Source organism: Juglans regia, chromosome 4 (genome assembly GCF_001411555.2).
Source record: "Juglans regia cultivar Chandler chromosome 4, Walnut 2.0, whole genome shotgun sequence".
In the NCBI taxonomy this organism is placed as follows: Eukaryota; Viridiplantae; Streptophyta; class Magnoliopsida; order Fagales; family Juglandaceae; genus Juglans; species Juglans regia.
Window position 1 is genome coordinate 3,705,870 of NC_049904.1, and position 23,432 is coordinate 3,729,301.

The following is a 23,432-nucleotide window of genomic DNA, read 5'->3' on the forward strand; positions in this document are numbered from 1 at the left end:
TTTTTCGGATAACCATATCCAAATTTTCTCATACCTTCAATTAACAATTACTTATAACTTATTAAAACATCATAATATTTATTCTTAAAAAACTAAATTAAGATCTCTAGAAAATTCTCATAAATGTATATTTTTTTTCTTTCAAAATAGTAGTAAATGAGTACCCCATGACTCATGTAGTATTCTTTATAAAGAGATTTTTTAAAGAGTTCTGTTAAGTATAGTTATTTTTATATATTTTTAATATATTTTATTAATGTGATTGATCAAAATAATTATTTTATATTAAAAAAGTGATACAGTTAATCATATCAATAAAGTGCACAAATAAATACACAAAAATAACGGCATATAAAATTTTTATTTCTTAAATGAGAGTCTTACTTACATTGATATAGGAGTTGAAAAAGTGAATAAACATATAAACAAAGACCTTTCCTCTCTATATAATTTCTTATATTAAACTCTTGATTTTGAAGTATATAATTATTTTAAAAAATTCTAGTAGCCTACTAAGAGACGTAAGTGTACAATTACAACAATTTGATGTGGGCTATAAGAAGAGTAAATATTCAGACTTGTGAAAATTTCACTTTGCTTGAAATAATTCGAATTAACTTTATCTAATGCAAACAAAATTATAGAATAAAGTAATTTTCATTTTCTTATGTTTTATTTTTTTTTCATGTTTGAAAAAATATTCATTATTTTTTATTTTTATTTTTTAAGATTGATCAAGAATATTGGATTGTGGTGGAAAATATAGCTTATAACTTATAGCTTAAGTAATAAGTTCTATTATTAAAAAGTTATTTACTATATGGTAATTATATGTTAAATCACTTTCAAACATGTTAAATTTGTTTGGAAATAAATTAAAAAAGTGATTTCTAAAGTAGAAATGACGATCATTTGATTTTTTGAAAATTATGATCATATCCTTAAAAGTTTAAAAATTATAATTATCATAAAGTTATATGTGTATTTTCATCTATTGACTGTATTTTTAAAACTTGACCTGCATTTTGGATTATCCGAAAAAGCATATTTGAGGAAAAGCATCAAAATGATATTTTTCCTCAAACGTACTTTTTAACTTATTTAAGATTAAAAGTGTTATAATATCTAACATCCAAACAACCTGATTTTTCTATTAAAGAGCTTTTAGGGTTATTTCAGTACTTTTTAAGATTCTTATCGCAATTCCAAACATGTTTTTTTGATACTTTCCTCAAACGTATTTTTTCGGATAATATGGAACGTAATTCAAATTTTAAAAAGATAGGCAATGGACAAAAATACTCATATAACTTTAAGATAATTATAACTTTTAAATTTTCAAGGATATGATTATAATTTTTAAAAATTTAAATAATCATAATTTCTACCTCAGAAAGTACTTTTTTTTAATTTTATTCTAAAATAATGTAACACATTTGAAAGTATTTTAAACATATGGTTATCAAATAGTAAATAATTTTTAATAATAGAACTTATTATTTAAAACTATAAGCTATATTTTTCACCACAATCTCAAATATGCACTCAAACAATCTAATTTCTTTTATTAAAGAGATTTTAAGGCTATTTAAACACTTTTTAATACTCCTAACACAATCCCAAACATGCCTGGAATGTTTTTACTTTTTTAAATTTCTTTTATCTTTTAATTTTTGTCTTTTTCATCTTTTTTTTATTCTTTTGAATTTTTAATTCCTTTTAGCTAAGGGATTTATGTAAAATTTTAATGGAAGAGATAGATTAAAGAGTTATGCTACGTAGAGCTATTTTTATGTATTATTTGTGCCTTCTACTGATATGATTGATTAAAATAGTTATTTTATATTAAAAAAATAACACAACCAATTATATTAATAGAGTGTATAAGGAGTATATAAAAATAATTGTACACATAATTTTTATAGATAAAATCATGGTAGCTTTAGGGAGTAGTTGCCGAACTTGACAATTTTAAAGTGATTTAAAATTGGATAACGGTTTAAGGAGGTTTATATACTTTTTTCCACCTTTTATGTCAACCCCTTCTCCAAAGTCCAAACACTTGGGCTTTTTTGGATAAGTATCGATTTAATCACCTCTAAATCTAAAGTCGAAAGATAAATGTTAGGTCAATAAAAGAATTATAAAAAGGAAAATTACAAATCACAGCCTATAATTCTTGTAAGGGAATTTTTCCCTCAAGGCTCAAGATGCCTAATTAAGTTTGGCTCAGAGTAAAAAGCCATTAACCCAACCCACTAGGAGGCTCATCTGTACATGATTTGTAAGAAGGATGGTATTGCAGAGGATGAGATTTATCGATCTGAAGACTCCTCAGATAGTGTCCAGTTCTTGAGTGCCTGTCTACACAACATGCACGATATACGGGGAACTATTGGTCTACTGATAGAGAAAATATAAACAAACCAGAAGGGAGATAGACGGACGTCATGGTAGCAGGTGTTGTTTGCTCCCCAAACCTGTAGTATAAATAGCAGATCCTAGGTACGAGAATATCTCTCTGATCCTTAGACTTTCTTACTATTTACTAAACTCTAAAAATATTTATTAACTTTAGTATCGGAGGTTATTAGGCTTCGAGACCGCCCTCTCAAAGTCACACTCTTTTCTACCTTGCGCTGTGACTGTTTTTGAAGACTTAAGTTGTCGAAATTTGGCCTAAAAATATACGAAACACGACGTTAACAATACTGATGCGCTAAATCTATTTTATAATTAAAAGAAAAATTTTGATTTTCGTGCATTCATTACTTGCTGAAATAAAGAAAATACCAAAAAAAATTTAGAAAATATTAAAATTTAACGTTGTTTGACATTGCAAGCTATGCTGTAGAACTTGGGGTTAAATGCACTATAAATGATGTAATATGCAAGCTTTCAACCTCCTTATTGCTCTATATTACAAGAGAAGATAAATATATATATATATATATAAAATTGGGGAAGAAGATGACTCTAGTGCCGAATTCCTTAATTAAAAATTGAATTCATCGTGACCTCTTTTTTTTTTTTTTTTGGGGGGGGCGTTATTGCCTAGTTTCTTCTTATTACTAAAATTATTTTATCAAAAAGTTAAATCGAGAAATATCACAACATTTGTGAGTACATTAATAATAATTTAGGTTTGTATAGTGATATGAGATGAGATAAGATGATTTTAAATGAAAGTTAAAAGTTAAATAAAATATTATTTGAATATTATTTTTTAAAATTATTATTGTTTTTAAATTTAAAAAAGTTGAATTATTTATTATATTTTATGTAAAAATTTTAAAAAATTGTAATGATAAGATGAAACTATTTTCATATCCAAATATGACATTAAACATATATATATATATATATATATGAATTATCATGATTTTTTAACGGGCATATCAAACTACGAAAGTTTTGACAATATATAAAAATCGTTTTGATATATTAGGACGATAATATAATTTGATTAGTAAAATAGAAATTCCTTCAAAATAATAAAAAGTTACCTTCACGCTTTCTGTTCACTTAAGGGTGGAAAGAGAGAAAAAAATTCAAAGTGGCCATGTCATTTTATATGTCACGTCTGGCGTCTGCCTACAAATGCATAATTACGAGGTCGAATTGGCGAAGATTTTGATAAGAAGCACGCTGAGCCGAAGTCTTTGCTGGCCGCAGGAGGGCGGCGAAGAATCCGTGGAGTTGGACAATGACCTAAGCTTACGTGCTTATTCTTTACGAATATGGTCCCCTCGAGTTTTAACAAAACTAGTGGAGAGACCTCGTTCCTTGCTCTCTTTATTTTATAAATGACAAAGAATAAAATTAGTATAATTTATATTCAATCAGGATATGGTGCTTTTTACACTCTTGGATGAAAAGAATATGATGCTGCTATTATCTCTTCAAAGTTATTACTAATAGGGTTGAAAATCGAAGGTATCGGTGCAGTTTCGATTCAAAACCGAAACTGCTGAATCGAAATTGTACCGATAAGGAGAAAATTTCTTATTCTCAACTGAAACTGACCGTGAGGGAGAAAGAGAACCGGCCGAAATTTGACGGTCGATACCGATTAGTTTGACGGTTTGAGACTTGGTTTTTCATCACCGGTCACCAACAACAACACAAGGATCGGAAAATACAAAAAGAAATTGACTCATCATTCAACCTTCCATAAAAAAATAGGCCACCACTCACTAGACGGAGGTGTCGCGCGGCATGAGAGACAGTGGAGAGGGAAAGAGATGATGAGAGAGGAGAGAGGTGTTGAACTACGGAGAAGTTGAGAACTGAGGCCTGCCATTGGGAGTCTGAGAGAGGAGAGAGGCGTTGGGCCTTGGCTGTGACATATCCACCATGGGGCGTAGGGGTTCATCGACAAGAGAGTCTGAGAGAGGAGTGATGTTGCGAGAGATGGAGAGAGTTTGAGAGATGAGGGTAGTCGGTAGAAGAAGAAGGGGGGGAGGAAGATGAATTCATTTGATCCTTAACCCTAGTCCAAAAACGACGTCATTTCAAGTGAAACGGCGTCGTTTTGTATTATAAATATATATATATATATATTATATCGGCCGATTTGGCGGGACCGAATCAGTCGACGTTGGTTCTAGCTATTTTCTACTGCCAACCGACCAATTCTCTACTGGTTTCGGCCGGTTCCTGACTCCGATAGTTGGTCTCTGTCGGCGACGGTCGGTTCGGCCAATTCTTATTCACCCCTAATTATTAGTGTAGATGTCGAATCAGCAGCTTATAATTTAACTAAGAGATAAGGCCAATAAAAGAAATTGTGTCGGCGACGGTCGATTTTTCGGTCTGGATCGATCGTCTTACATCCCTACAATTTTTTTATGAAATTGTGTTAACAAAGAAGTTAATTTATAGTTGTTGGATAGGTTTTATATATTTTGATGGAAGTTAAATAAAAATTTATTTCAGAATAGATATAAAGTTATACATTAAAAAGTAGATAAAAAATGAAAAAATTAAAAAAATAATAATATTTTGTTGGTATAAAATTTTGAATGGGTAGGCAAAGGTAGCATTTGATCCAAAATTTGACTAAGGCATTGTTTGGACACTTAAGAATATTTGTGAATAGTAATGAAATGATTTGAGTTAAAAATATTTTATCGGATTTTAGGAAATGAGAGAAAAAAAGTAGAAAAAAATATTATAAAGTTAAAAAATTATTTGAATATTATTTTTGTTTTGAAATTTGAAAAAGTTGTATTCTTTTTATGTTTTATTCTGAAGTTTGTAAAAGTTGTAATGATTAGGTAATGATCAGATGAAAAACTTGAATATTTGAAATTGAAAAATATTTTATATTTGAGTTATACTTGAAAAGAAAATATATGAGAATATATAAGAACTACCTTTTTACACAAACAAGGCTTAAAATTTTGCCTGCTCCAATGTAAATGCTCTTAGAAAGCTATAATTCAGTGTCGCTGAGGTTCATGTAAAATAATTATAAAACCTTATGACATGCTCGAGTACATGTTGTTCCTCTAGTGATGTCGTTTCGTGAATCTTGCATTTGCTTATTTTTTGTTTATTATGTTCAGTGAATCTTAGCTTTTGTTTATTTTTTGTTTATTATGTTCAGCAAACTAATTGATGTTGTTTGTGAATCTTGTAATTGTTGTTTAGTAACATTTTGTCATTCAACAAGGATGAACATACTATTTGAAGAAGATTCATTCTTTACCACTTTCTTAGAAAGTGGTGAACAAGGCATTAACAACCTTTATGACTAGTGCACATGATAATATTGAGGTCCCAGAGACACAACCCCAATTGGAAAAAAAGGGTAATTATTAAAAAATTCCAACGTGGTATGTCATTTAATATAGATGAAAATACTTTTCTCGTATTAGCTTGACTCAACATTAGCATACACTTTATTAAATGACATACAACATCTAAAAAAAACCTAACAGTTTGGAACGGTTTGTACTCTCTTTGACCAATCGATGGTCAAGCATCCAAAAATGCACAAATAGATTTTGTGGTTCCTTAACCCAGGTTGAAACTTTCCATCCAAGCGGTGCCACCGAGTAAGACAAGGTATAATTTAATTGTAATATTAATTATTTCTATTCTAATTACTAAATCCATCAAATGAACTACGTACTTAATCTTCACCTATTTTTTAGATTGAAAATGAGAAAAATTTGTACTAAAAGCTATAGAAAATTAACTTCAATATAGAACATTGTTGGAATCTTCTAAAGTACAACCAAAATGGCAAGTGCACATGAAAGTCTTGAGAAGAAAAGAAAATGTGTCATATTCAAGTATTATTTCAGACTCAATACGATTTGTATTTAAGAGAACATGTTCGTCAATGTTGAGAGACCACTAAGCAAGAAGACTGAAAAAGAGAGGGAGGAAAAAAAAGGCAAGGAATCGCACTATAGTGAGTTAATACATTTTAAAAAGAGAAAAATTGATATGGAAGTCATGAAATTGTATATTGATTCCATGAATGCATAATCTTCAATTGAAAATCATTGTGAAGTAAATGAATAGATCTCTATTTCATAGATAGTTGTTTGCTTGCTTATGGATTCTATTTGCAAGGAAAAATAATCTTCCAGGTCTCATTCAGGAATTGTTTTTTTCCTGATAGGTAAAAATTAATAGAATAGGAAAACCAGTTGCCTGAAAATACAATACTTTAACTGGTTTGATTACGTAAAATTAAATTATCTCATTTCATTTTATATAATTATTATAATTTTTTTAAATTTTTATATAAAATATAATAAATAATTTAATTTTTTTAATTTTAAAATAAAAATAATATTATGATAATATTTTATTTAATTTTTTAAAAAATATCTTATTTTATCTCATCTGAACAGTAAATAAACAAACGAGGCATTTGAGAGTCACAAGAATTTTATAAAACGCATCTTCAGTGAGAAAAAAAAAATTTCTGAATCTTCTTTCTATAAAGCAAATTGACTTCCATTCTCGAATAACTCACATCACTTCTATTTCTTCGATAACAAAATATTCCCTTTTTTTTTTCTAAATAAATATTCATTGTCAATAATAATTTGTTTTGGAACTCATTGTTCTGCTTGTGTTTCAAACATGTATTGATCCTTTAAAAACAAATAACACTACACATATGAAAATAAACATTAAAAAAAAAGAATTTCATAATTTTCTTATCAATAAATAATCACAATCATTTAACGAAAATCGGATTGACGGATTGATATAACAAGAAATTCCCTTTAAATCCCCCTTCATATCTAAGATGAAACAATTTCATCGAATTGAATATGAATATATATATATATATATTATATTATAACATCTACTATGCAATGCAAGAAAGGTCGACGCTACTTACTCTCCCTCTAAATAAAAAAGTATGGATGGAGTATTTTTATAGATTTAGAAACCTGCAAGTCAAAGAAAATAATATTCCTATACAAATTTGTTTGCCTCAAATGTAACATAAATTACGAGTTGTTGGTCAAATTTGAGGATAAAATTGGTTAAATATAAGAGTTAATTCTAGCTGTATAAGCACCCTAAGTATTAATTATATAGTCATTTGCAATTCCTTCCTAGAGTGCAAGCAATATTTTGGCGATTCAAAATTAGTTTATATTATCTATCAAGTCTTCCAACTTAATATTAAATTTCGTAAATTAACAGGGTACAATCATTGGTTTATTTGTTAAGGACGTGTTTCACAGTTTCTCAAACATGGTCACCTACAACCAAAGAGGAAGGAGGCTTGGGGGTTCGTGGGAACGCCTCCGATACCTAAGTCAGTCAAGGTAATGGGATCTCTCTAGCAATTTATTCAAATCAGTTCATAATCATATACCTGGATGATATAAATAAAACTCACAACACTTTCTGTTAATATGCGATAACTATCTCACCTGTTATTTGAAATTCAAGCATTCGAGATATTGGAGCTTAGCTTATCTTTGAATGAACCGATAGCTCTTTTATCCTAAAGTTTTTGGGCGGTTGTTCCTCTGGCGCTAGCTAGAATATGCTTGGATTGGGTTAAGCCTTGAATCAACTAAATTATCGGGCCGTGCTACAACCCAAGCTCATGATATGACCAAGGCCTCGGGAGAGGATTAACTACTAATCTATCAAGGCTTCCTAGTTTTTAAACTACACAATTAATAAAATAATAAATAGTAAAATATTCCATGTGATTTGGTTTTTAAACTAGAAGATGTTTGGTAATAATTTCCATCTCATCTAATTTCATCTTATCTCATTCTTTTCTCATTTTTTTTAAACATCATTCAAAACAAATACTTTCAAACTAATCATTACAACATTCTAAAACTAATAATTACAACTTTCCCAAATTTTCAAACAAAAAATAAAATACAATTCAACTTTTACAAATCGTAAAATAAAAATTATATTCTAATTATATTTTAATTTTATAATATTTTTTATTCAATTTCTTCTCTCTCATTTTATAAAATTCAATAAATACTTAACTCAAACTATCTCACTAATATTTATAAACCGTTTTACTATTATTCACAAAAACCTCATCTCATCTTATTTCAAGCATCCCTAAGGAATTATTTCGTTAAAGATTCGGTAGACTCCCTAGTAGAACTCCCGTTGTTTGGCTCTTAGAGCACTGGCATTGGCTTAGCCAAATGCTAGTGCATCTCCAAATGTTTCCTAAATATCGATGAAATGGTCTGTATAGGAATAGTCAAAACTCCTCCGCTCCACCTTTGATCTATAGTAAATCTAAAGTCTTTTCCAAGCTTGGCGTGATACTGTCCATAGCCAAAACACATATTTTATTCCAAAATTTGTTTCACAACTGCAGAAACTCTTTTCCCTCATTTTTCAGTTGCCTGACACCCCATTTTCATTTCCTCTTCCTTTCTCCTCACCGAACCCACTTTTCGATTTATGTAACCCTTTTTCTCCCTTTCCTTCTTTTTTTCTCCCTTTCTCTCTTCCCTCGCTGAACACTCCCTCCGTCCCATTCTCTCTGTTTTTTCTTTTTCTTTCAGTTTTGTTTCTTTTTTTTTTTCAAGTTTTTTTTTTCTCTGCTGAGGAACACTCGGCAGGGAGAATCTTCAACCATTTCAAGAGAAAATAAAAAAAAAGCAACTACAAACTCTAGATTTTGGCTAGTCAATTTTTGCCGTAGATTGCCTCTCCAAGTCTCTCTTCCCTCGATTTGTATTGTGCTTCACAAGGTTAAATTTATGTGACCATTCTTCTATTTTCGATTTTCGTGGAAGTGTTTTTTTGCTTGTTTTTCAGAAATGGTCTGAATCTATGGTGGTTGGAAAAGCATATGTGATTTTTTTGCGGGGTTTCTCTGTGTTTTGGGGTTTGCTCTATTTCTATGTTATTGTTTAGAACCGACTCATTTAGTGTGTCTATTAAATTTTTTTGCGCTGGTGTCCTCTGTCTATGCCCACGAGAAAAACTTGTACTCATAGGTGTCAGCAGCTCATGATTATGCTGGAATACAAACTTGGACACAACCCTTTTTTCTCCATCCTTCATTATTGTTATCATCGCCTTACACCCAATCTTTGTTTCTGCAATCTCGGATCTTACTCTATCTTTTGATTTCAAGTTTTGGCAACGAAACCCTTCCCTCGAACAAACATATTCTATATCAATTAGTGATTTGTCTTTCTTTGACAATTAGGTATGGTTTGTTCGAATGTTAAAACCAGTTTGTCTAGAGAAGGCTTTATAGCAAGTATGTGCATTTTCTACATCGTCAAATTGTAGCCCCACATATGAATATGACGCAGGATTTGGTTCCTTGGGCAAGTTCCTATCTTCTTCAACCTCAACATCAAAGTCTTCAACCTTTTCAACTTCATCAGCACTATAATTAGCAGAATTTAATACCTCGACATCATCCCTAGAAATAATCATCTTTCAAATTTTTACTCCACCTAATATAATGAAAAATGTGTCATTTAGAGAACAAAAATCGCATGCACAATAGTTAATCATTTAATGGAATAGTACCCAAAAATAAGATTGGCTACAAACATCACTAATTAAAATGGTTATAGTTGCATAAAAATGACTGCACTACTGGGAACATATTTTTTTGTGACTAATCATTATCATAAAGGAAACAAACAAGGGAAATTTTTGGTGGTTCTTTACCTAAAAAGTAATCTAAACATCATTATCACAATGCACTTCTTGAACCTAAACATATTTTATTTAATCATGCAGGTAATCTAAAAAGTATCTAAAAAGTCATGGTTTTGTGTTCTGAAGTTTTTGGTAGGCTTTTATGTTGCAGTACCAATGATTTGTAATAAAAAAAAAAAATCATTTTTCTTCGTGTTAGTGGATATGGATTTAACAACAATCCAAATAACTCATTTTCAAAAAATAAAAATAAACTTTTTTGTCAAACACCAGTAGACAGATAATGGTTTCAGCGCAGTGGTGAAGTAGTGAAAGGTGAAAACAAATTTTTTTACAGTGCTTATTAAAGTAGAAGAAGCTTAAAAACAAAAAAAAAAAAAAAACCCTTGGCCTAAGGAGAGTGAGAGCGACAACACGAGAGAGGCGAGGCTAAGAATCGGGATCTAGTTTATCAAATCCTACATATGAGAGAGAGAGAGAGAGAGAGAGAGAAAGAGAGAGGATGAAATGGGTGAAAACACTTAAGAAAGGGGAAAAATGTATCAGATCACGAGAGGTCCTACCAAAAGTTCCTATGGATTCACTAGAATAAGTTCTATCTCACTTTTGAAGAAATTCTTATGTGTCATCTTTGATTGGATGGTGTAAAAGATGTAAATACACTCCTGCTGCCAACCGCTCCCTAAAGTAATAAAATCTCTCATAGTATAATACTATTAAGAAATTATATTTGCAGTTTTAAGTTTGCAAGCACCACACACTCCATTTAAAAAAAGTACAAAAATTTGAGATATACATAAAAAATTAAATTTTTAATTATAAACTCTACTTGTTCTCAAATGAAATATACAAAACTAAATATTCTAAAACTGTATTTATTACTCAATACTATAATACACCTCCACCAATAGACTTGCAAATAAACTTTAAAAGATTGTTAATTAACAATTTGGGCTCAATAGAATACCAAAAGAGAAATGATACTTGCAGTCGTGAGCGTGCAGTCGCCGTGCAGTCGCTTTGAAAAAAGTGAATAAATAAGGGACCTACCTGAAAAGAAATTAATTTTTTAATAGTGGACCCCACTCTTTTTCAAAGTGACTGCACGGCGTTTGCGCATTCCACGACTGTATATAGCATTACTCATACCAAAATATCCACCAAAATCTTATTGGACTCAACTGAAAATGTACCTTCCATTATTACTTTACTGGACTGGACTTATTTATAGGTATTGACAATACCCAGTGCCCATTGAATTCAAGGCCCTCCTAACACAGGGACCCAACAACCAACCAACACACATAAACAATTGAAAGGAGAAACTTGACAATAATAGAACTCTATTTTGGGTATTCATTCAGAGTAAAACACTAGAGAAGGCCTTTTGTGGATACACTTTTTCTTTCTTTTTACTCTCAGTTTTGAGCAACATGGTATAGTTTTACTGGTGGAGATGTGGCTTAAGAGCATTGGCAATGATCTATCTATAAAACTAAAGCCAAAATTCGGCTAAAACTATAGGTTTTGCCCAAAACCAAAACTATTCAAGATATTAATCCGATTATCCATCCCAAAGTCAAAATAATATATAATATTATGCATTTTAATAATAATTTTTTTTTTTTTATTTTGCAACTACACTAACTATATGTTAACTAATAATTTAATTTTTATTTAAATTATTATTTTTCAACTATTTTTTTGCTCAACCTAATTATCCAAGAAACACATTTTGACAACCATTCTCATAGCCAACAGTCAAATATACAATTTTTGCATCAACAAACACATTTTGCTAACATTTCTTCTACCCAACAAGCACATCTTGAAGCCATCAATCAAACACATTATGCCAACCTTTTTTTCTACCAAATAATCACATCTAAAATAAATTATGAACAATCACAATACAAAACAACCCACAGAGGTTATGAACAATACAAAATAAATTCGAAAAAGCCAAGCAAACAAAACACAATCTAGCCAAGAGAAAGGTTCTCCACGACCATGGCTTTCGAGAACCTTTGGTCTCTGGCCTTGGAGTTTTGAGACCCACCGACATGGTGATTTGCCATGCCATTGTAGATATAGCCTTTGAATATCATCGAGACCCATCACCATGGCCTTCTCGAACCTTGGACCTTCACATTGTGGGTTAGATTAGTTGAGAGAGAGAGAGAGAGTCACCGGATTCCCTCAGTGGCGATGGCACGGCCAGTAGAAACATCAAGAGAATGGATAGAGAGAGACAGAGAATCGGGCTGGGGAAGAAAGAAGGAAAGGGAGGATCTTCAAACTATTTGCAGCGATTTTTTATCGCCGCAAAATATAATAGGGTTGTGATTTTAGTGTTTAATCCGACCAAATTACTGTCGGCGACAAAAAATAGCCGGAAGCTGTTTTACCGATGAATTTTTATTGTCAGACGTGATTTCGCTGTAAAAGATTTTTTATTTATTTTTCCTCTCTCTCATAGACAAATTTTATGTGATCAGTTATGTATTTGCCATTATAGTAGATCATGAAAAAAGAACTCGTGAGAAATAGGCAATTATGTTGTAGTGAATTGTGATCGGGTTTCTAAAAATTCTACTCATTCAAGAAGGTTAAAGGCTTGTTTGGAAATAGACTTCATCTTAAAATTTTCATCTTATCTCATTTCCTTCTTAAACATAATTTAAATATAAAGTTTTTAAATTAATCATTACACTTTTTCTAAACTTTTAAATAAAAATTAAAAAATAATTCAACTTTTTAAACTTCTAAAACAAAAATAATTTAATAAAATTATATTTTAATTTTATAATATTTCTTATTTAACTTTTTATCTCTAATTTTTTAAAGCCTAAAAAATATCAAACTCAACCTATTTTATTACGATTCACAAATTAGTTATTAATTCACATTGGACTATTCATCTTACAATTAAAATAATAATATAATATTATACATTTTAATAATAAGTTTTAATTTTTTTAATATTTTACAAATACATTCTATATATTAATTAATAATTTAATTTTTACTTAAAATTATTATTTTTTAACTATTTTTTTTATTCAACTTAATTATTTATAAACATATTTTATCAAACCTTCTCACACCCAATATTAATAGTTAGAAATATTTTTAAAATAAAATATTATTTTAGAGATGAGCCGTAATTGACCAAACTTGAAAAATTATTTAATTTTATTGCAGCTCAAAAATAAAAAAATAAAATTTTAACTATTTCAATACAAATTACTTTAATAAAAATTAGTCAAAATTTAATTAAACACTGAAATTTAGCTAGGCCAATCCTAGCGGACTACTACTTCAAGAGTTATCCAACGTTGCATCAAAGTCGACCTAATTAACAAATGACAACTCATGATCGGCCGGGTTTCTGAATCTCCAAAGTCACATTAATTAAGGAAACTGCCGTCTTAATTAATTCACCACCTTCTCCTTGCCACGATGCTTGCATGATCTCCAATGTAAAAGCTGACAGCTACGTACAACCATGCCACGTACTGCTGTTTCTTTCCTAACACATCAGTGTTTAAACTTTCAAAAAATCTACTCATCCTCCTACTATTCACACAACCTCCACACTCCACATTATTTTTAATTTTTATTATTTTTTTCTTTTATTAAATATTTATTATATGAATAATGAATTAAAAATTTGAAATAATTTAAAAAAAAAAACTCAAAAAAAAAATTTTAAAAAAATATTAAAAATTTTAAAAATTTAAAAAAGTGTGGAGTGTGGAGTGTGGTGGAGGTTGTGTAGTAAAGCTCTTTTTTTAATATATTTAAATATTTTTAAAAAATAAAAAAATATATCAATATACTTAAAATTAATTCCTTCATCATTCAATTAAAAAAGAAATAGATCGAACGGTTACACCGAGCAGTATATGTGAGATGGTAGAATAGACTTTTCCTTTTAAAAAAACACTACAATAGAAGATTTTCACCGAATTTCATTTTATTTTATTTTTAATTTTTTTATTAATAATTAAAGAAGTGTTTTTAAATAAATTTGTAATTTTTTAAAAATGTTTAAGTAGTTTAAAAAATTGTTTAAAAAAAAAAAACACTTTTGGCTGATCCGCGAGGATCGGATTCCTCTATGAATGTAGCATGAGAAAATATAAATATTAGCTTACGGTTTGTTGAAGCCGCCGCACACTCAGTAGATTGAGTGAAAAAAAAAAAATCTATATGATACGGCTTCCGGCTGATGCGCAGCACAGCCCAGGTAGCATATATACTGCAATTACAGCTTATTCTCTGTGTCATGGATATTCTTCTTGTCATGGATATTCTGCTGCTACGAATTTTCTGGCCCATTTGATATTAGCTAGCTAAGGCCGTACGTAGCCATGTTTTTAGTTGGTGTGAAATTCAAAAGTTTAAATTAGTAAAAAGAAGTAGACTTTCTTCTATTTAATGAGTAGATCTAAAATATTAAATATTTAATTATATGAAATAGAGTATTGAGCCATATATAGTTGAAATTCAAAACCTCCATTTTAATATTATATGAAATTACTACTTACCTTAAAAATTTAAGTCAACGGAAAAAAGGTACATAAATTTAGTTATTTCTATCATATTCTTAATAGTTGACTGGGCATGAAATATGTCTTTTCATTTTCTTTAAAAATTTTCTTAATTAGATTCATGCATTGGCTGCATATATATATATATATATATATATATGAGTCCTATTTAAAAGAAAATGATATATACATATATATATATATATATATATATATATATATATATATATAGAGCTTTAACTAGTCTTAAAAAAAAAAAAACTTATGAACTCAATCGCTTTAAGGATCGATTTCTTCCCCTAAATTGAAAAGGCAGATTTTAACCACCTTTTTATTTATTTTTAAATCAAGACATAGGTTTGAAAAACATGTTCAGTACGTAACGCATATATTATATAGTATATCTGGCCTGAGTGGCCTATGAACAAATAAATAGAAAAGGGAACCAAATTATACTTCGGCCTCTAACTTATATATAAATATATAATAACCCAGCTAGCTATATCGATCTTCTGCAACAAGAAGTACGACGAGAACAAGATTATAATTATCTTGTGAACCCTTTAGCAATTTCGAATTTTCGTATTGTTTTGCCATTAAGCTGATCACGTGCATCGATATCTTGGGTAAATCTAGTGATCATTCATGCATGTAGTTAATTCATTAAATCTCAATTTTTATTTCTAATATTTCAAATTAATATATCTTAATTAAAAAGTTTTCAATGTAGTAAACATTAATATTGACGTATAGGAATTTTTTAGAATAGTATACTCTGGGAATAAAAAAAAAAAGAAAAAGAAAAAGAATAGTATATACTCTGAAAATTATAAGAGAAACCGTTGTCCTTCGATCCAACCAACATGGCCATGAGCCAAGATGCACGACGCAAATTTCAGCAGCAAATTACGCTCTGGGCATTCAGGCGAAAATAAATTGGTTTGGGCAAGTACTACGTACCCTAAGTTATGGTAGCTAGGGTGACCATGACCTATATAACTAGCTCGATCAGCAGCTTTCCTTTGATAAACCATTAGCGCGAGACACACTTACATGAACGTAGAAAGCTCAATCAGTGACAAACATGGTGGTCAATATAAGCTCCATTGAGACCTCATCAAATGGAGTCTGGCAAGGGGACAATCCCCTTGACTATGCCTTCCCTCTCCTAATTGTTCAGACCACCTTAATCCTCGTGCTCAGCCGCTTCCTCGCTTTTCTCCTCAAACCCCTCCGCCAACCCAAAGTCATTGCTGAGATACTCGTAAGACACCACCTCTCTCTCTCTCTCTCACACACACAGACACACACAAACCCACACGTACACACACGTGCACACACATGCATGCATGTATGTGTTGTTGATCATTATCGATGATTAATCTGTCTTTCAGGGTGGAGTTCTTCTTGGACCGTCCATTTTGGGAAGAAACAAACACTATTTGCACCGAATATTTCCCTCATGGAGCACCCCGATACTTGAATCCGTGGCCAGTATCGGACTCCTCTTCTTTCTGTTTCTCGTGGGCCTTGAACTCGATCTAAGCTCAATTCGTCGGAGTGGCAGAAGAGCCATTGGAATAGCAGCAGCCGGGATTTCCCTCCCTTTCTTCTGTGGTATTGGCGTGTCCTTTGTCCTCCGACAAACCGTCGAAGGAGCAGACAAAGTTGGTTACGGCCAGTTCCTCGTGTTCATGGGAGTCGCGCTCTCCATTACAGCTTTCCCTGTCCTCGCGCGCATTTTAGCAGAACTCAAACTATTAACCACCGAAGTGGGCGAGCTCGCCATGGCTGCAGCTGCGTTCAACGACATCGCTGCGTGGATCCTGCTGGCTCTAGCCGTGGCACTCGCGGGTGACGGTGACAGTGGTGGCCACAAGAGCCCCCTGATATCAATTTGGGTTCTCCTCTCAGGTGCTGCGTTCGTCGCTTTCATGTTGGTTTTCATCGGACCCGCGATGAAATGGGTTGCCCGCCGGTGCTCACCGCAAAACGACGTGGTGGACGAAGCTTATATCTGTTTGACGTTGGCCGGAGTACTGGTGTCCGGGTTGATCACTGACCTGATCGGAATCCATTCTATTTTCGGAGCGTTTGTATTCGGACTAACAATCCCAAAAGGAGGCGAATTCGCTGAAAGATTGATAGAAAGGATTGAGGACTTCGTTACCGGTCTGCTTCTACCACTATACTTTGCATCGAGCGGGTTACAGACGGACGTCACCAAAATACAAGGAGCAAAGGCATGGGGTCTACTGGCGATGGTGATATCCACAGCCAGTGCCGGAAAAATTGTGGGGACTTTGGCGGTGGCGATGATGTTTAGGATGCCATTGAGGGAATCTCTGACGCTGGGCGTGCTCATGAATACCAAAGGGTTGGTGGAGCTTATTGTTCTCAACATCGGCAAGGAGAAGAAGGTAATTAATTAGCTTGTTTTCCACGGCTTTTTTCTATCACTCTTTCATTTAATTTAGTTGCCAATGGACATTTCCTAGACAGCTAATTACCGGGGGTTGCTCTTTTAATTCGGTTCTTTTGAAAACGTGCTAAAAGCTACCAAAATAGCTGAATAAATTAGAGGGCAATCGGGTAAGATCAATCAATCTGCTTTTAAGTTAGAAGCAATGCTACCATTCATTATAAAGTTTGTCATTTTTCTTAGGTTGCATTTGGGCGAGATATTTTCAAATATTTTATAAATATTAATAAAAATAATAATAATATAATATTAAATAGTAATAAAAGTAAATAAAAATTAATAATAAAATAATAAATAACAGTGAGCTATTATGATTTTTCAGTACTCAAACTAGGACTTAGATTTATTGATGTGATAACTTTCGATCGATTTCTTTCATCAACGACTCAAATCAAAACTTCTTGAAATGTACTCCCACGTATGTGATCTATTAGAAATGATGAGATTTAAGATTAACAATAACATTATTTCTAAGTTCTTATTTGGATTTAAGAAAAAGATAAGCATGCTCATGTTAAATAGACTACACTGTATTTTGACACCCTTCGAAAAATTAATCAATAATAAATCATGTTGTATTTATTAAGTAGAAGCTAGCAACGACCCAAAGATGAATTTGTGTCTATGATCTGATTTGTTGGCCAATATATATATAGACAGTGAACGACAAAACGTATGAACCAAATGGTTTGCAAACTCGGCTACCACGACTTAATTAAGATTATGATTGTATTTGTACTTATTCATCCCAAGATTATAATTTTAACATGAACTAGTATATATATTAATATACATATACATATACATATATATATATATAGGTAGATCAGTGTGAATGATGAAATATCCAAATTTTCAAATCTTTGACAGCTTAAAATTATGAAAAATTCAATTCTAAATCGTTCCAACTTCCATTGATCAAATGCAGTAGTTCTTTATTTGTATAGCCTGGCCTAGATGATATGGGTTGGTAAATGATAATTAATATAGAACGCTACATGTTAACAAACCATATTGTAATTTGTATATATATATATATATATATATATATATATATTTCTTCAAGTTCTTTTATTAAGTGGGAGAGAGATAAGTACATGAAGTCGACTCCTATCTCTCAAACACTTAGACCCATAAATTCTTTCAGTTTAACGGCATATGACAATATGAGTAAATTGAGTGCACAAAAATTCTCATACATTTTGACCTAGCTTTGTGCATTGTTGAACAGGTGCTCAATGACGAGATGTTTGCTATTCTAGTCCTCATGGCACTCTTTACCACCTTCATCACAACTCCCACAGTAATGGTCATCTACAAACCAGCTCGTGGCATCCCCATCCGCATGCACTGCAAATTGCGTGACTTGACCTCCATACAGAATCTCAAGGACGAGCTACGTGTTCTTGCTTGTGTTCATGGTCTCGGAAATGTACCCTCCCTCATTAGCCTTATCGAATTAACTCGAGGATCAACTAAGAAGTCCCTAATAAAACTTTTTGTTATGCATCTTGTTGAGCTTACAGAACGATCCTCTTCGATTATAATGGTCCTACGTGCTCGGAGGAATGGCTTTCCATTCTTCAATCGCATGCGCCAAGGTGAGTGTTATGATCGAGTAGTTGGGGCATTCCAAGCTTATAGTCAGTTGGGTCGTGTCAGGGTTCGACCAACAAAGGCAATCTCAGCATTGTCTACAATGCATGAGGATATTTGCCATGTGGCAGAGGATAAAAGGGTGACGATGATCATCCTACCCTTCCACAAACGATGGAGAGGTGAGCACAATGAGATAGAGGAGAGTGTGGGACATGGTTGGAGAGGAGTAAATCAGAGGGTAATAAATAATGCACCGTGCTCAGTGGCTATCCTCGTGGACCGTGGATTAGGTAGTGGGTCCCAAACTCTAAGGCCTACGGCCATCGCGCAGCAACGAGTTTGTGTAATCTTCTTTGGTGGACCTGACGATTGTGAGGCCTTGGAGTTGGGTGGTAGGATGGCGGAGCATCCTACAGTTAAATTGACCGTTATAAGGTTTGTAGAGAAAGATGGGAAGACGAGCACTGACATGATGTTACAACTCTCGTCGACTAGCAATTGTGGTGAACATAACTATAGTTTCTCCACTGCTGAGATAAACCATGAGAGGGAAGGGGTAAATTAATTTGCTTTTATCTTTTTGCTATAAGACTCTCATATTTTTAATAGCAAATTAATTCTATAACATGCAGTAAAATTACTTTCTGTATAAAACAGGAGCTAGATGAACTTGTTGATGCTGAGTTTCAAAGCAAGTGGGATGGGACTGTACTAGAGCATTTTGAGAAGGTGGCTGGCAACATTGTTGAGGAAATTTTGAAAATAGGGCAGAGTGGGGACTATGATCTGATAATTGTAGGCAAAGGTCAGTTCCCATCAACTGTGGAAGCTAGATTAGCAAAGCGCCAAGCTGAGCATGTAGAGTTGGGGCCTATTGGAGACATACTGGCCTCGTCAGGCAATGGCGTCGCGTCTTCAATACTAATCATTCAAAACCATGATCTTGCCCACTTAGAGGAGGCTCCGGTGTCTAAGGTAGTTGGGCACACCGAGTACAAGAAACTCAAAGGTGACAATTCGTTGAGTGTAGGGGAGATTTCGAAGGATGTTGTGTGATCAAACAAATTTGTAACAATGTTATTACGTCAATTAATGCCACCAATTTCCTTTTTAACGATTTGGGCCTATTGTTGTAAAGCATAAAACGATCACTTCATTCGCAATTGTTGGTCTTGTAGAAATCATGATCCTGGGTCAATAAGGTCAACACAAATCGTTCGTGCACAAATTAATTAGCACCTACATGACGGATGGAAGAAAGAGTCCTCCCCTGCCCATGAGAGTGGCTTGATGGTCGCTCCTGAGTCGATACACTTTGCTTGGGCCCATCATGATAGTAAATAATAAATAAACAAAAAGTCTATTTGCACTCAGGAGGAATAACTCCCACGTACACGGGCCTCCATGTAGATAAATGAAACGTAGCGTTTCATTTGCAAATTTCCTTCCCTGCGTTTCAATTGCAAATTCCCTTCCCTTCGACACAACACAAAGCACATCTCTACTTCCATCTCCCTGCTTCCATCTCTCTGCGTTTCAACTCCGAGTACTCATTTTATGGATTCTCATGCGTTTAGCCATGCAACAATCTAGTACTTGAATCAACTATTTTACTAGGTACCTGTCGTTGGTTGTAGAAAAGTAAAACTGTACTGATGGGTGACCAAAGATATGGAAAAATAGAAAAAAAAAAAACTGCATAAAACAGAGCTGCTCATACCCACGACAAGGAGGAAAATGAAGAGGATGAAGAGGAGACGGGGGTTCGACGGTGTAGCGGCTTTTGGCATAGCGGCGCAATTTCGACGGCAAGAAGACGAGATGGTTGATGCCCTTTGCTCAGATGGCCAAGGAATGAAGAGGATGAAGACAAGTTCTGAGATGCAAAACATGAATGAGTTTGGTGCATGGGAATTGGTTAAAACCTACGAGAAGAATACCAGAACAAAGAAAACCTGATCTTCAAGCCGACATAACCTACTTTTTGGTATTTTACAGCTTTTGCAAGAGCCAAATTGATCTAGGTTTCTCTGAAAATAACAGAAATTTTTGATCAAGATGGAGACTTTTGCAAGGGTCTAGAATTTGAGGTAGGTGAAAAGCGTGCCTAGCAGAAAATGTGTTGGAAAAAATATGATTTGCAGGAACAATGGATCGAGAGAAATATATAATGGTTTCTCAAGACACTCTTTGTTTGCAGATTAGTCGTCGAGTTTTTTTTTTGATTTATTAAAATAATAATATAAAGGTGACGTGGCACGATTCCGCAACAGGTAACCAACGATGGGTACCTATAACAGAATTGATAAATATAAATAAAATAGCTAGCTAGAAACACACAGATTTGCGTGGTTCAACATAGAGCTTACGTCCACGAGGGTTTAGAGAGAGATTCACTATAATGGATAATTTAACAATCTCTCATGGCCTCAATATTTACAGTACAATGGGGGTTGGTGACCTTTTTTAGCCTAGAGAAGATAATCCCTTATAGTTCATTGGATTGAGTTAGAAGAAGCATTTCGAGAGATCCCTTTTTGTCTGCAATGAGGTCCCCTTATATTGAGGCCTTGAGAGTGGTTGATCTCCTTGCAACTTTATGTCACTTTCACTTTTAGGTGTTTGAGTCAACTCTCTGTGCTCCAGCTCTTGCCTTGTCTTGCATTTCCTTTATTTTTCCTCCTACTTTTGTTGAGAGTTACCCAGTAGACTGGGCTTGGTATATTTTGGGGCTGTTATTCTGGTCCTTAAAAGATGCCCGCGATTCTTAAGATTGACTTGCTCAAATGAGAAACCCTTGAGAATCTTTCAATTAACCAAAATATAGATAGTTCATGAAAATCGGTAGAATATGAATACAAGAAACTTGTCCCTGATTTTTCCTTGTTGTGTGATTCGATGAGGATTTTCAAGGAGAGACCTTGTCAAGATATATGGATTTTCGACAAAGGTCGTAAGGGATGTGCCTTTAGGAGGCTTATTTGTTCGTAGGATAGCTAAGCGGATTTCTGGTTAAGCATTTCAATGATCCTGGTGTGATGCACGTTCTTTTATTTTCATTGCTACTAGTGATAGTAGATTCTTTGCCCTTGGGTGATTTGTTTTTTGAAGTTTAGGGCATGTTTGTCGTATCCTACACTTAGATGGATAGGGAGCCTGTCTACTCCTTGGGTCCATTGCAGGCAATTGCTGAGCTCATCAACTTATTCCAAGATAAAACCCGTGCGAGGTGGTTATAGAGCTTTATAAGGTTGTTCTTGCAGGAAACCCATGCAAGGCGGTTGCTGAGCTCAGAGGCTCGCTCCCGAAGGTAACTTGCATGAGGTGGTTCTAGCACGAGTGATGGTACCCAGCGTTTGCTAAAGGAGATGCTCATCCGTGTTGGCATTGATTGCCAAGTGCAAGTGCGAGGGCACTTGTCTTTGTGGGTAAGGAGTGTGATGCACTCAAGGGAGCGTCTTCCTTGGATTGCCAGATGTGAGCTCTAGGGCATGCGGCTTTGTAGGCAAGGAGTGATTCTCTCAAGGGAGTGTCATCATCCTTTGATTGCCATATGTGAGTGATAAGGCACACAACTTTGTGGGTGAGGAGTGATACACTCAAGGGAGCATCATCATCCTTGAATTGCCAAATGCGAGTGCTAGGGCACCTGACTTTGTTGAAGGAAATGCTCTCGATCGCTTTACTATGGCAAGAGCCATAGTTCGACCATAGTGCTCCTTTGGGAGAAGTACTTGACTGTGCTGTTGCAGGGGGAGTGATGCTCCACCACGCCGCTAGTGGGAGACTTGCACAACTGCTCTGTTGTGGCGGAGGCGTAGCTCGATTGCATTGCTCCTATGGAAGACGTACTCAACCTCGCTACTGCGGGGGGAGGGGGTAGCAATGCTTCACTGCACTGTCACGGTGGGAGATGTGCTTGATCACTTTGAGAGGTTTTCGCCCAAGACCGAATATGTTAGCGCAGATTATCCAAATTACAAGCTAGGGACTTGCAAACCTGAGCCATCTCATTGGAGTGTGGTGAAGGCATGAGGTGCATTGGAGAGGCTCGTGGGCGGTCATGCTTTGGTAATGATGAAGATCCGAGGTAACCCGTGATTCCAAGCGGTTTGTTCTGATGAGGATAAGGACTAAAATGCCTGAGCGGTGCCCTAGAAGAGCCTCGTAGCTGATGTCCCAAATCCCTTTTTGTTTGCAAAGAGGTCTCCTTATATTGAGGCCTTGGGAATGATTGATCTCCTCCCAACTTTATGTCACTTTCATATTTGCCTGTTTGACTTAACTCCCTGTGCTACAACTCTTGACTTGTCTTCCCTTTTCCTTCTTTTCTCTCCTACCTTTGATGAGGTCACCCAGTAGACTATGCCTGGTGTATCTTGGGCCTGGTATATTTTGGGAGTGCTATTTTGATCCGTATCACAAATGATTGAGTTTTGGCACCAGAAATTTTTTGTAATGCTTGGTTTTAACTAAAAATAACTTAAAAAGATTTGTTGCACCATTCTTTGTGAATATAAAGGATGTGAAGGGGGCACAAAATATTCAATTTTGGCACGAAACATTTCTTAAGAATTAAGATGATTTAATATAATGCTTCCACTTGGTTTTACCCGAATAAAACGTACAATATTTTT

The 23,432-nt window shown here is 33.7% G+C and overlaps 1 protein-coding gene across 1 annotated transcript; it reads left to right on the forward strand.

The window, feature by feature from the left end:
* The first annotated feature begins 15,782 nt into the window (after positions 1 to 15,782).
* On the forward strand, positions 15,783 to 19,851 carry LOC109006739 (cation/H(+) antiporter 20-like). Its single transcript, XM_018986116.2, has 4 exons — positions 15,783 to 15,978; positions 16,109 to 17,134; positions 18,428 to 19,351; positions 19,453 to 19,851. The coding sequence occupies exons 1-4, from the start codon at positions 15,799 to 15,801 to the stop codon at positions 19,849 to 19,851; spliced, it is 2,529 nt and encodes an 842-aa protein (XP_018841661.1). The 5' UTR covers positions 15,783 to 15,798.
* The last annotated feature ends 3,581 nt before the right edge of the window (positions 19,852 to 23,432 follow it).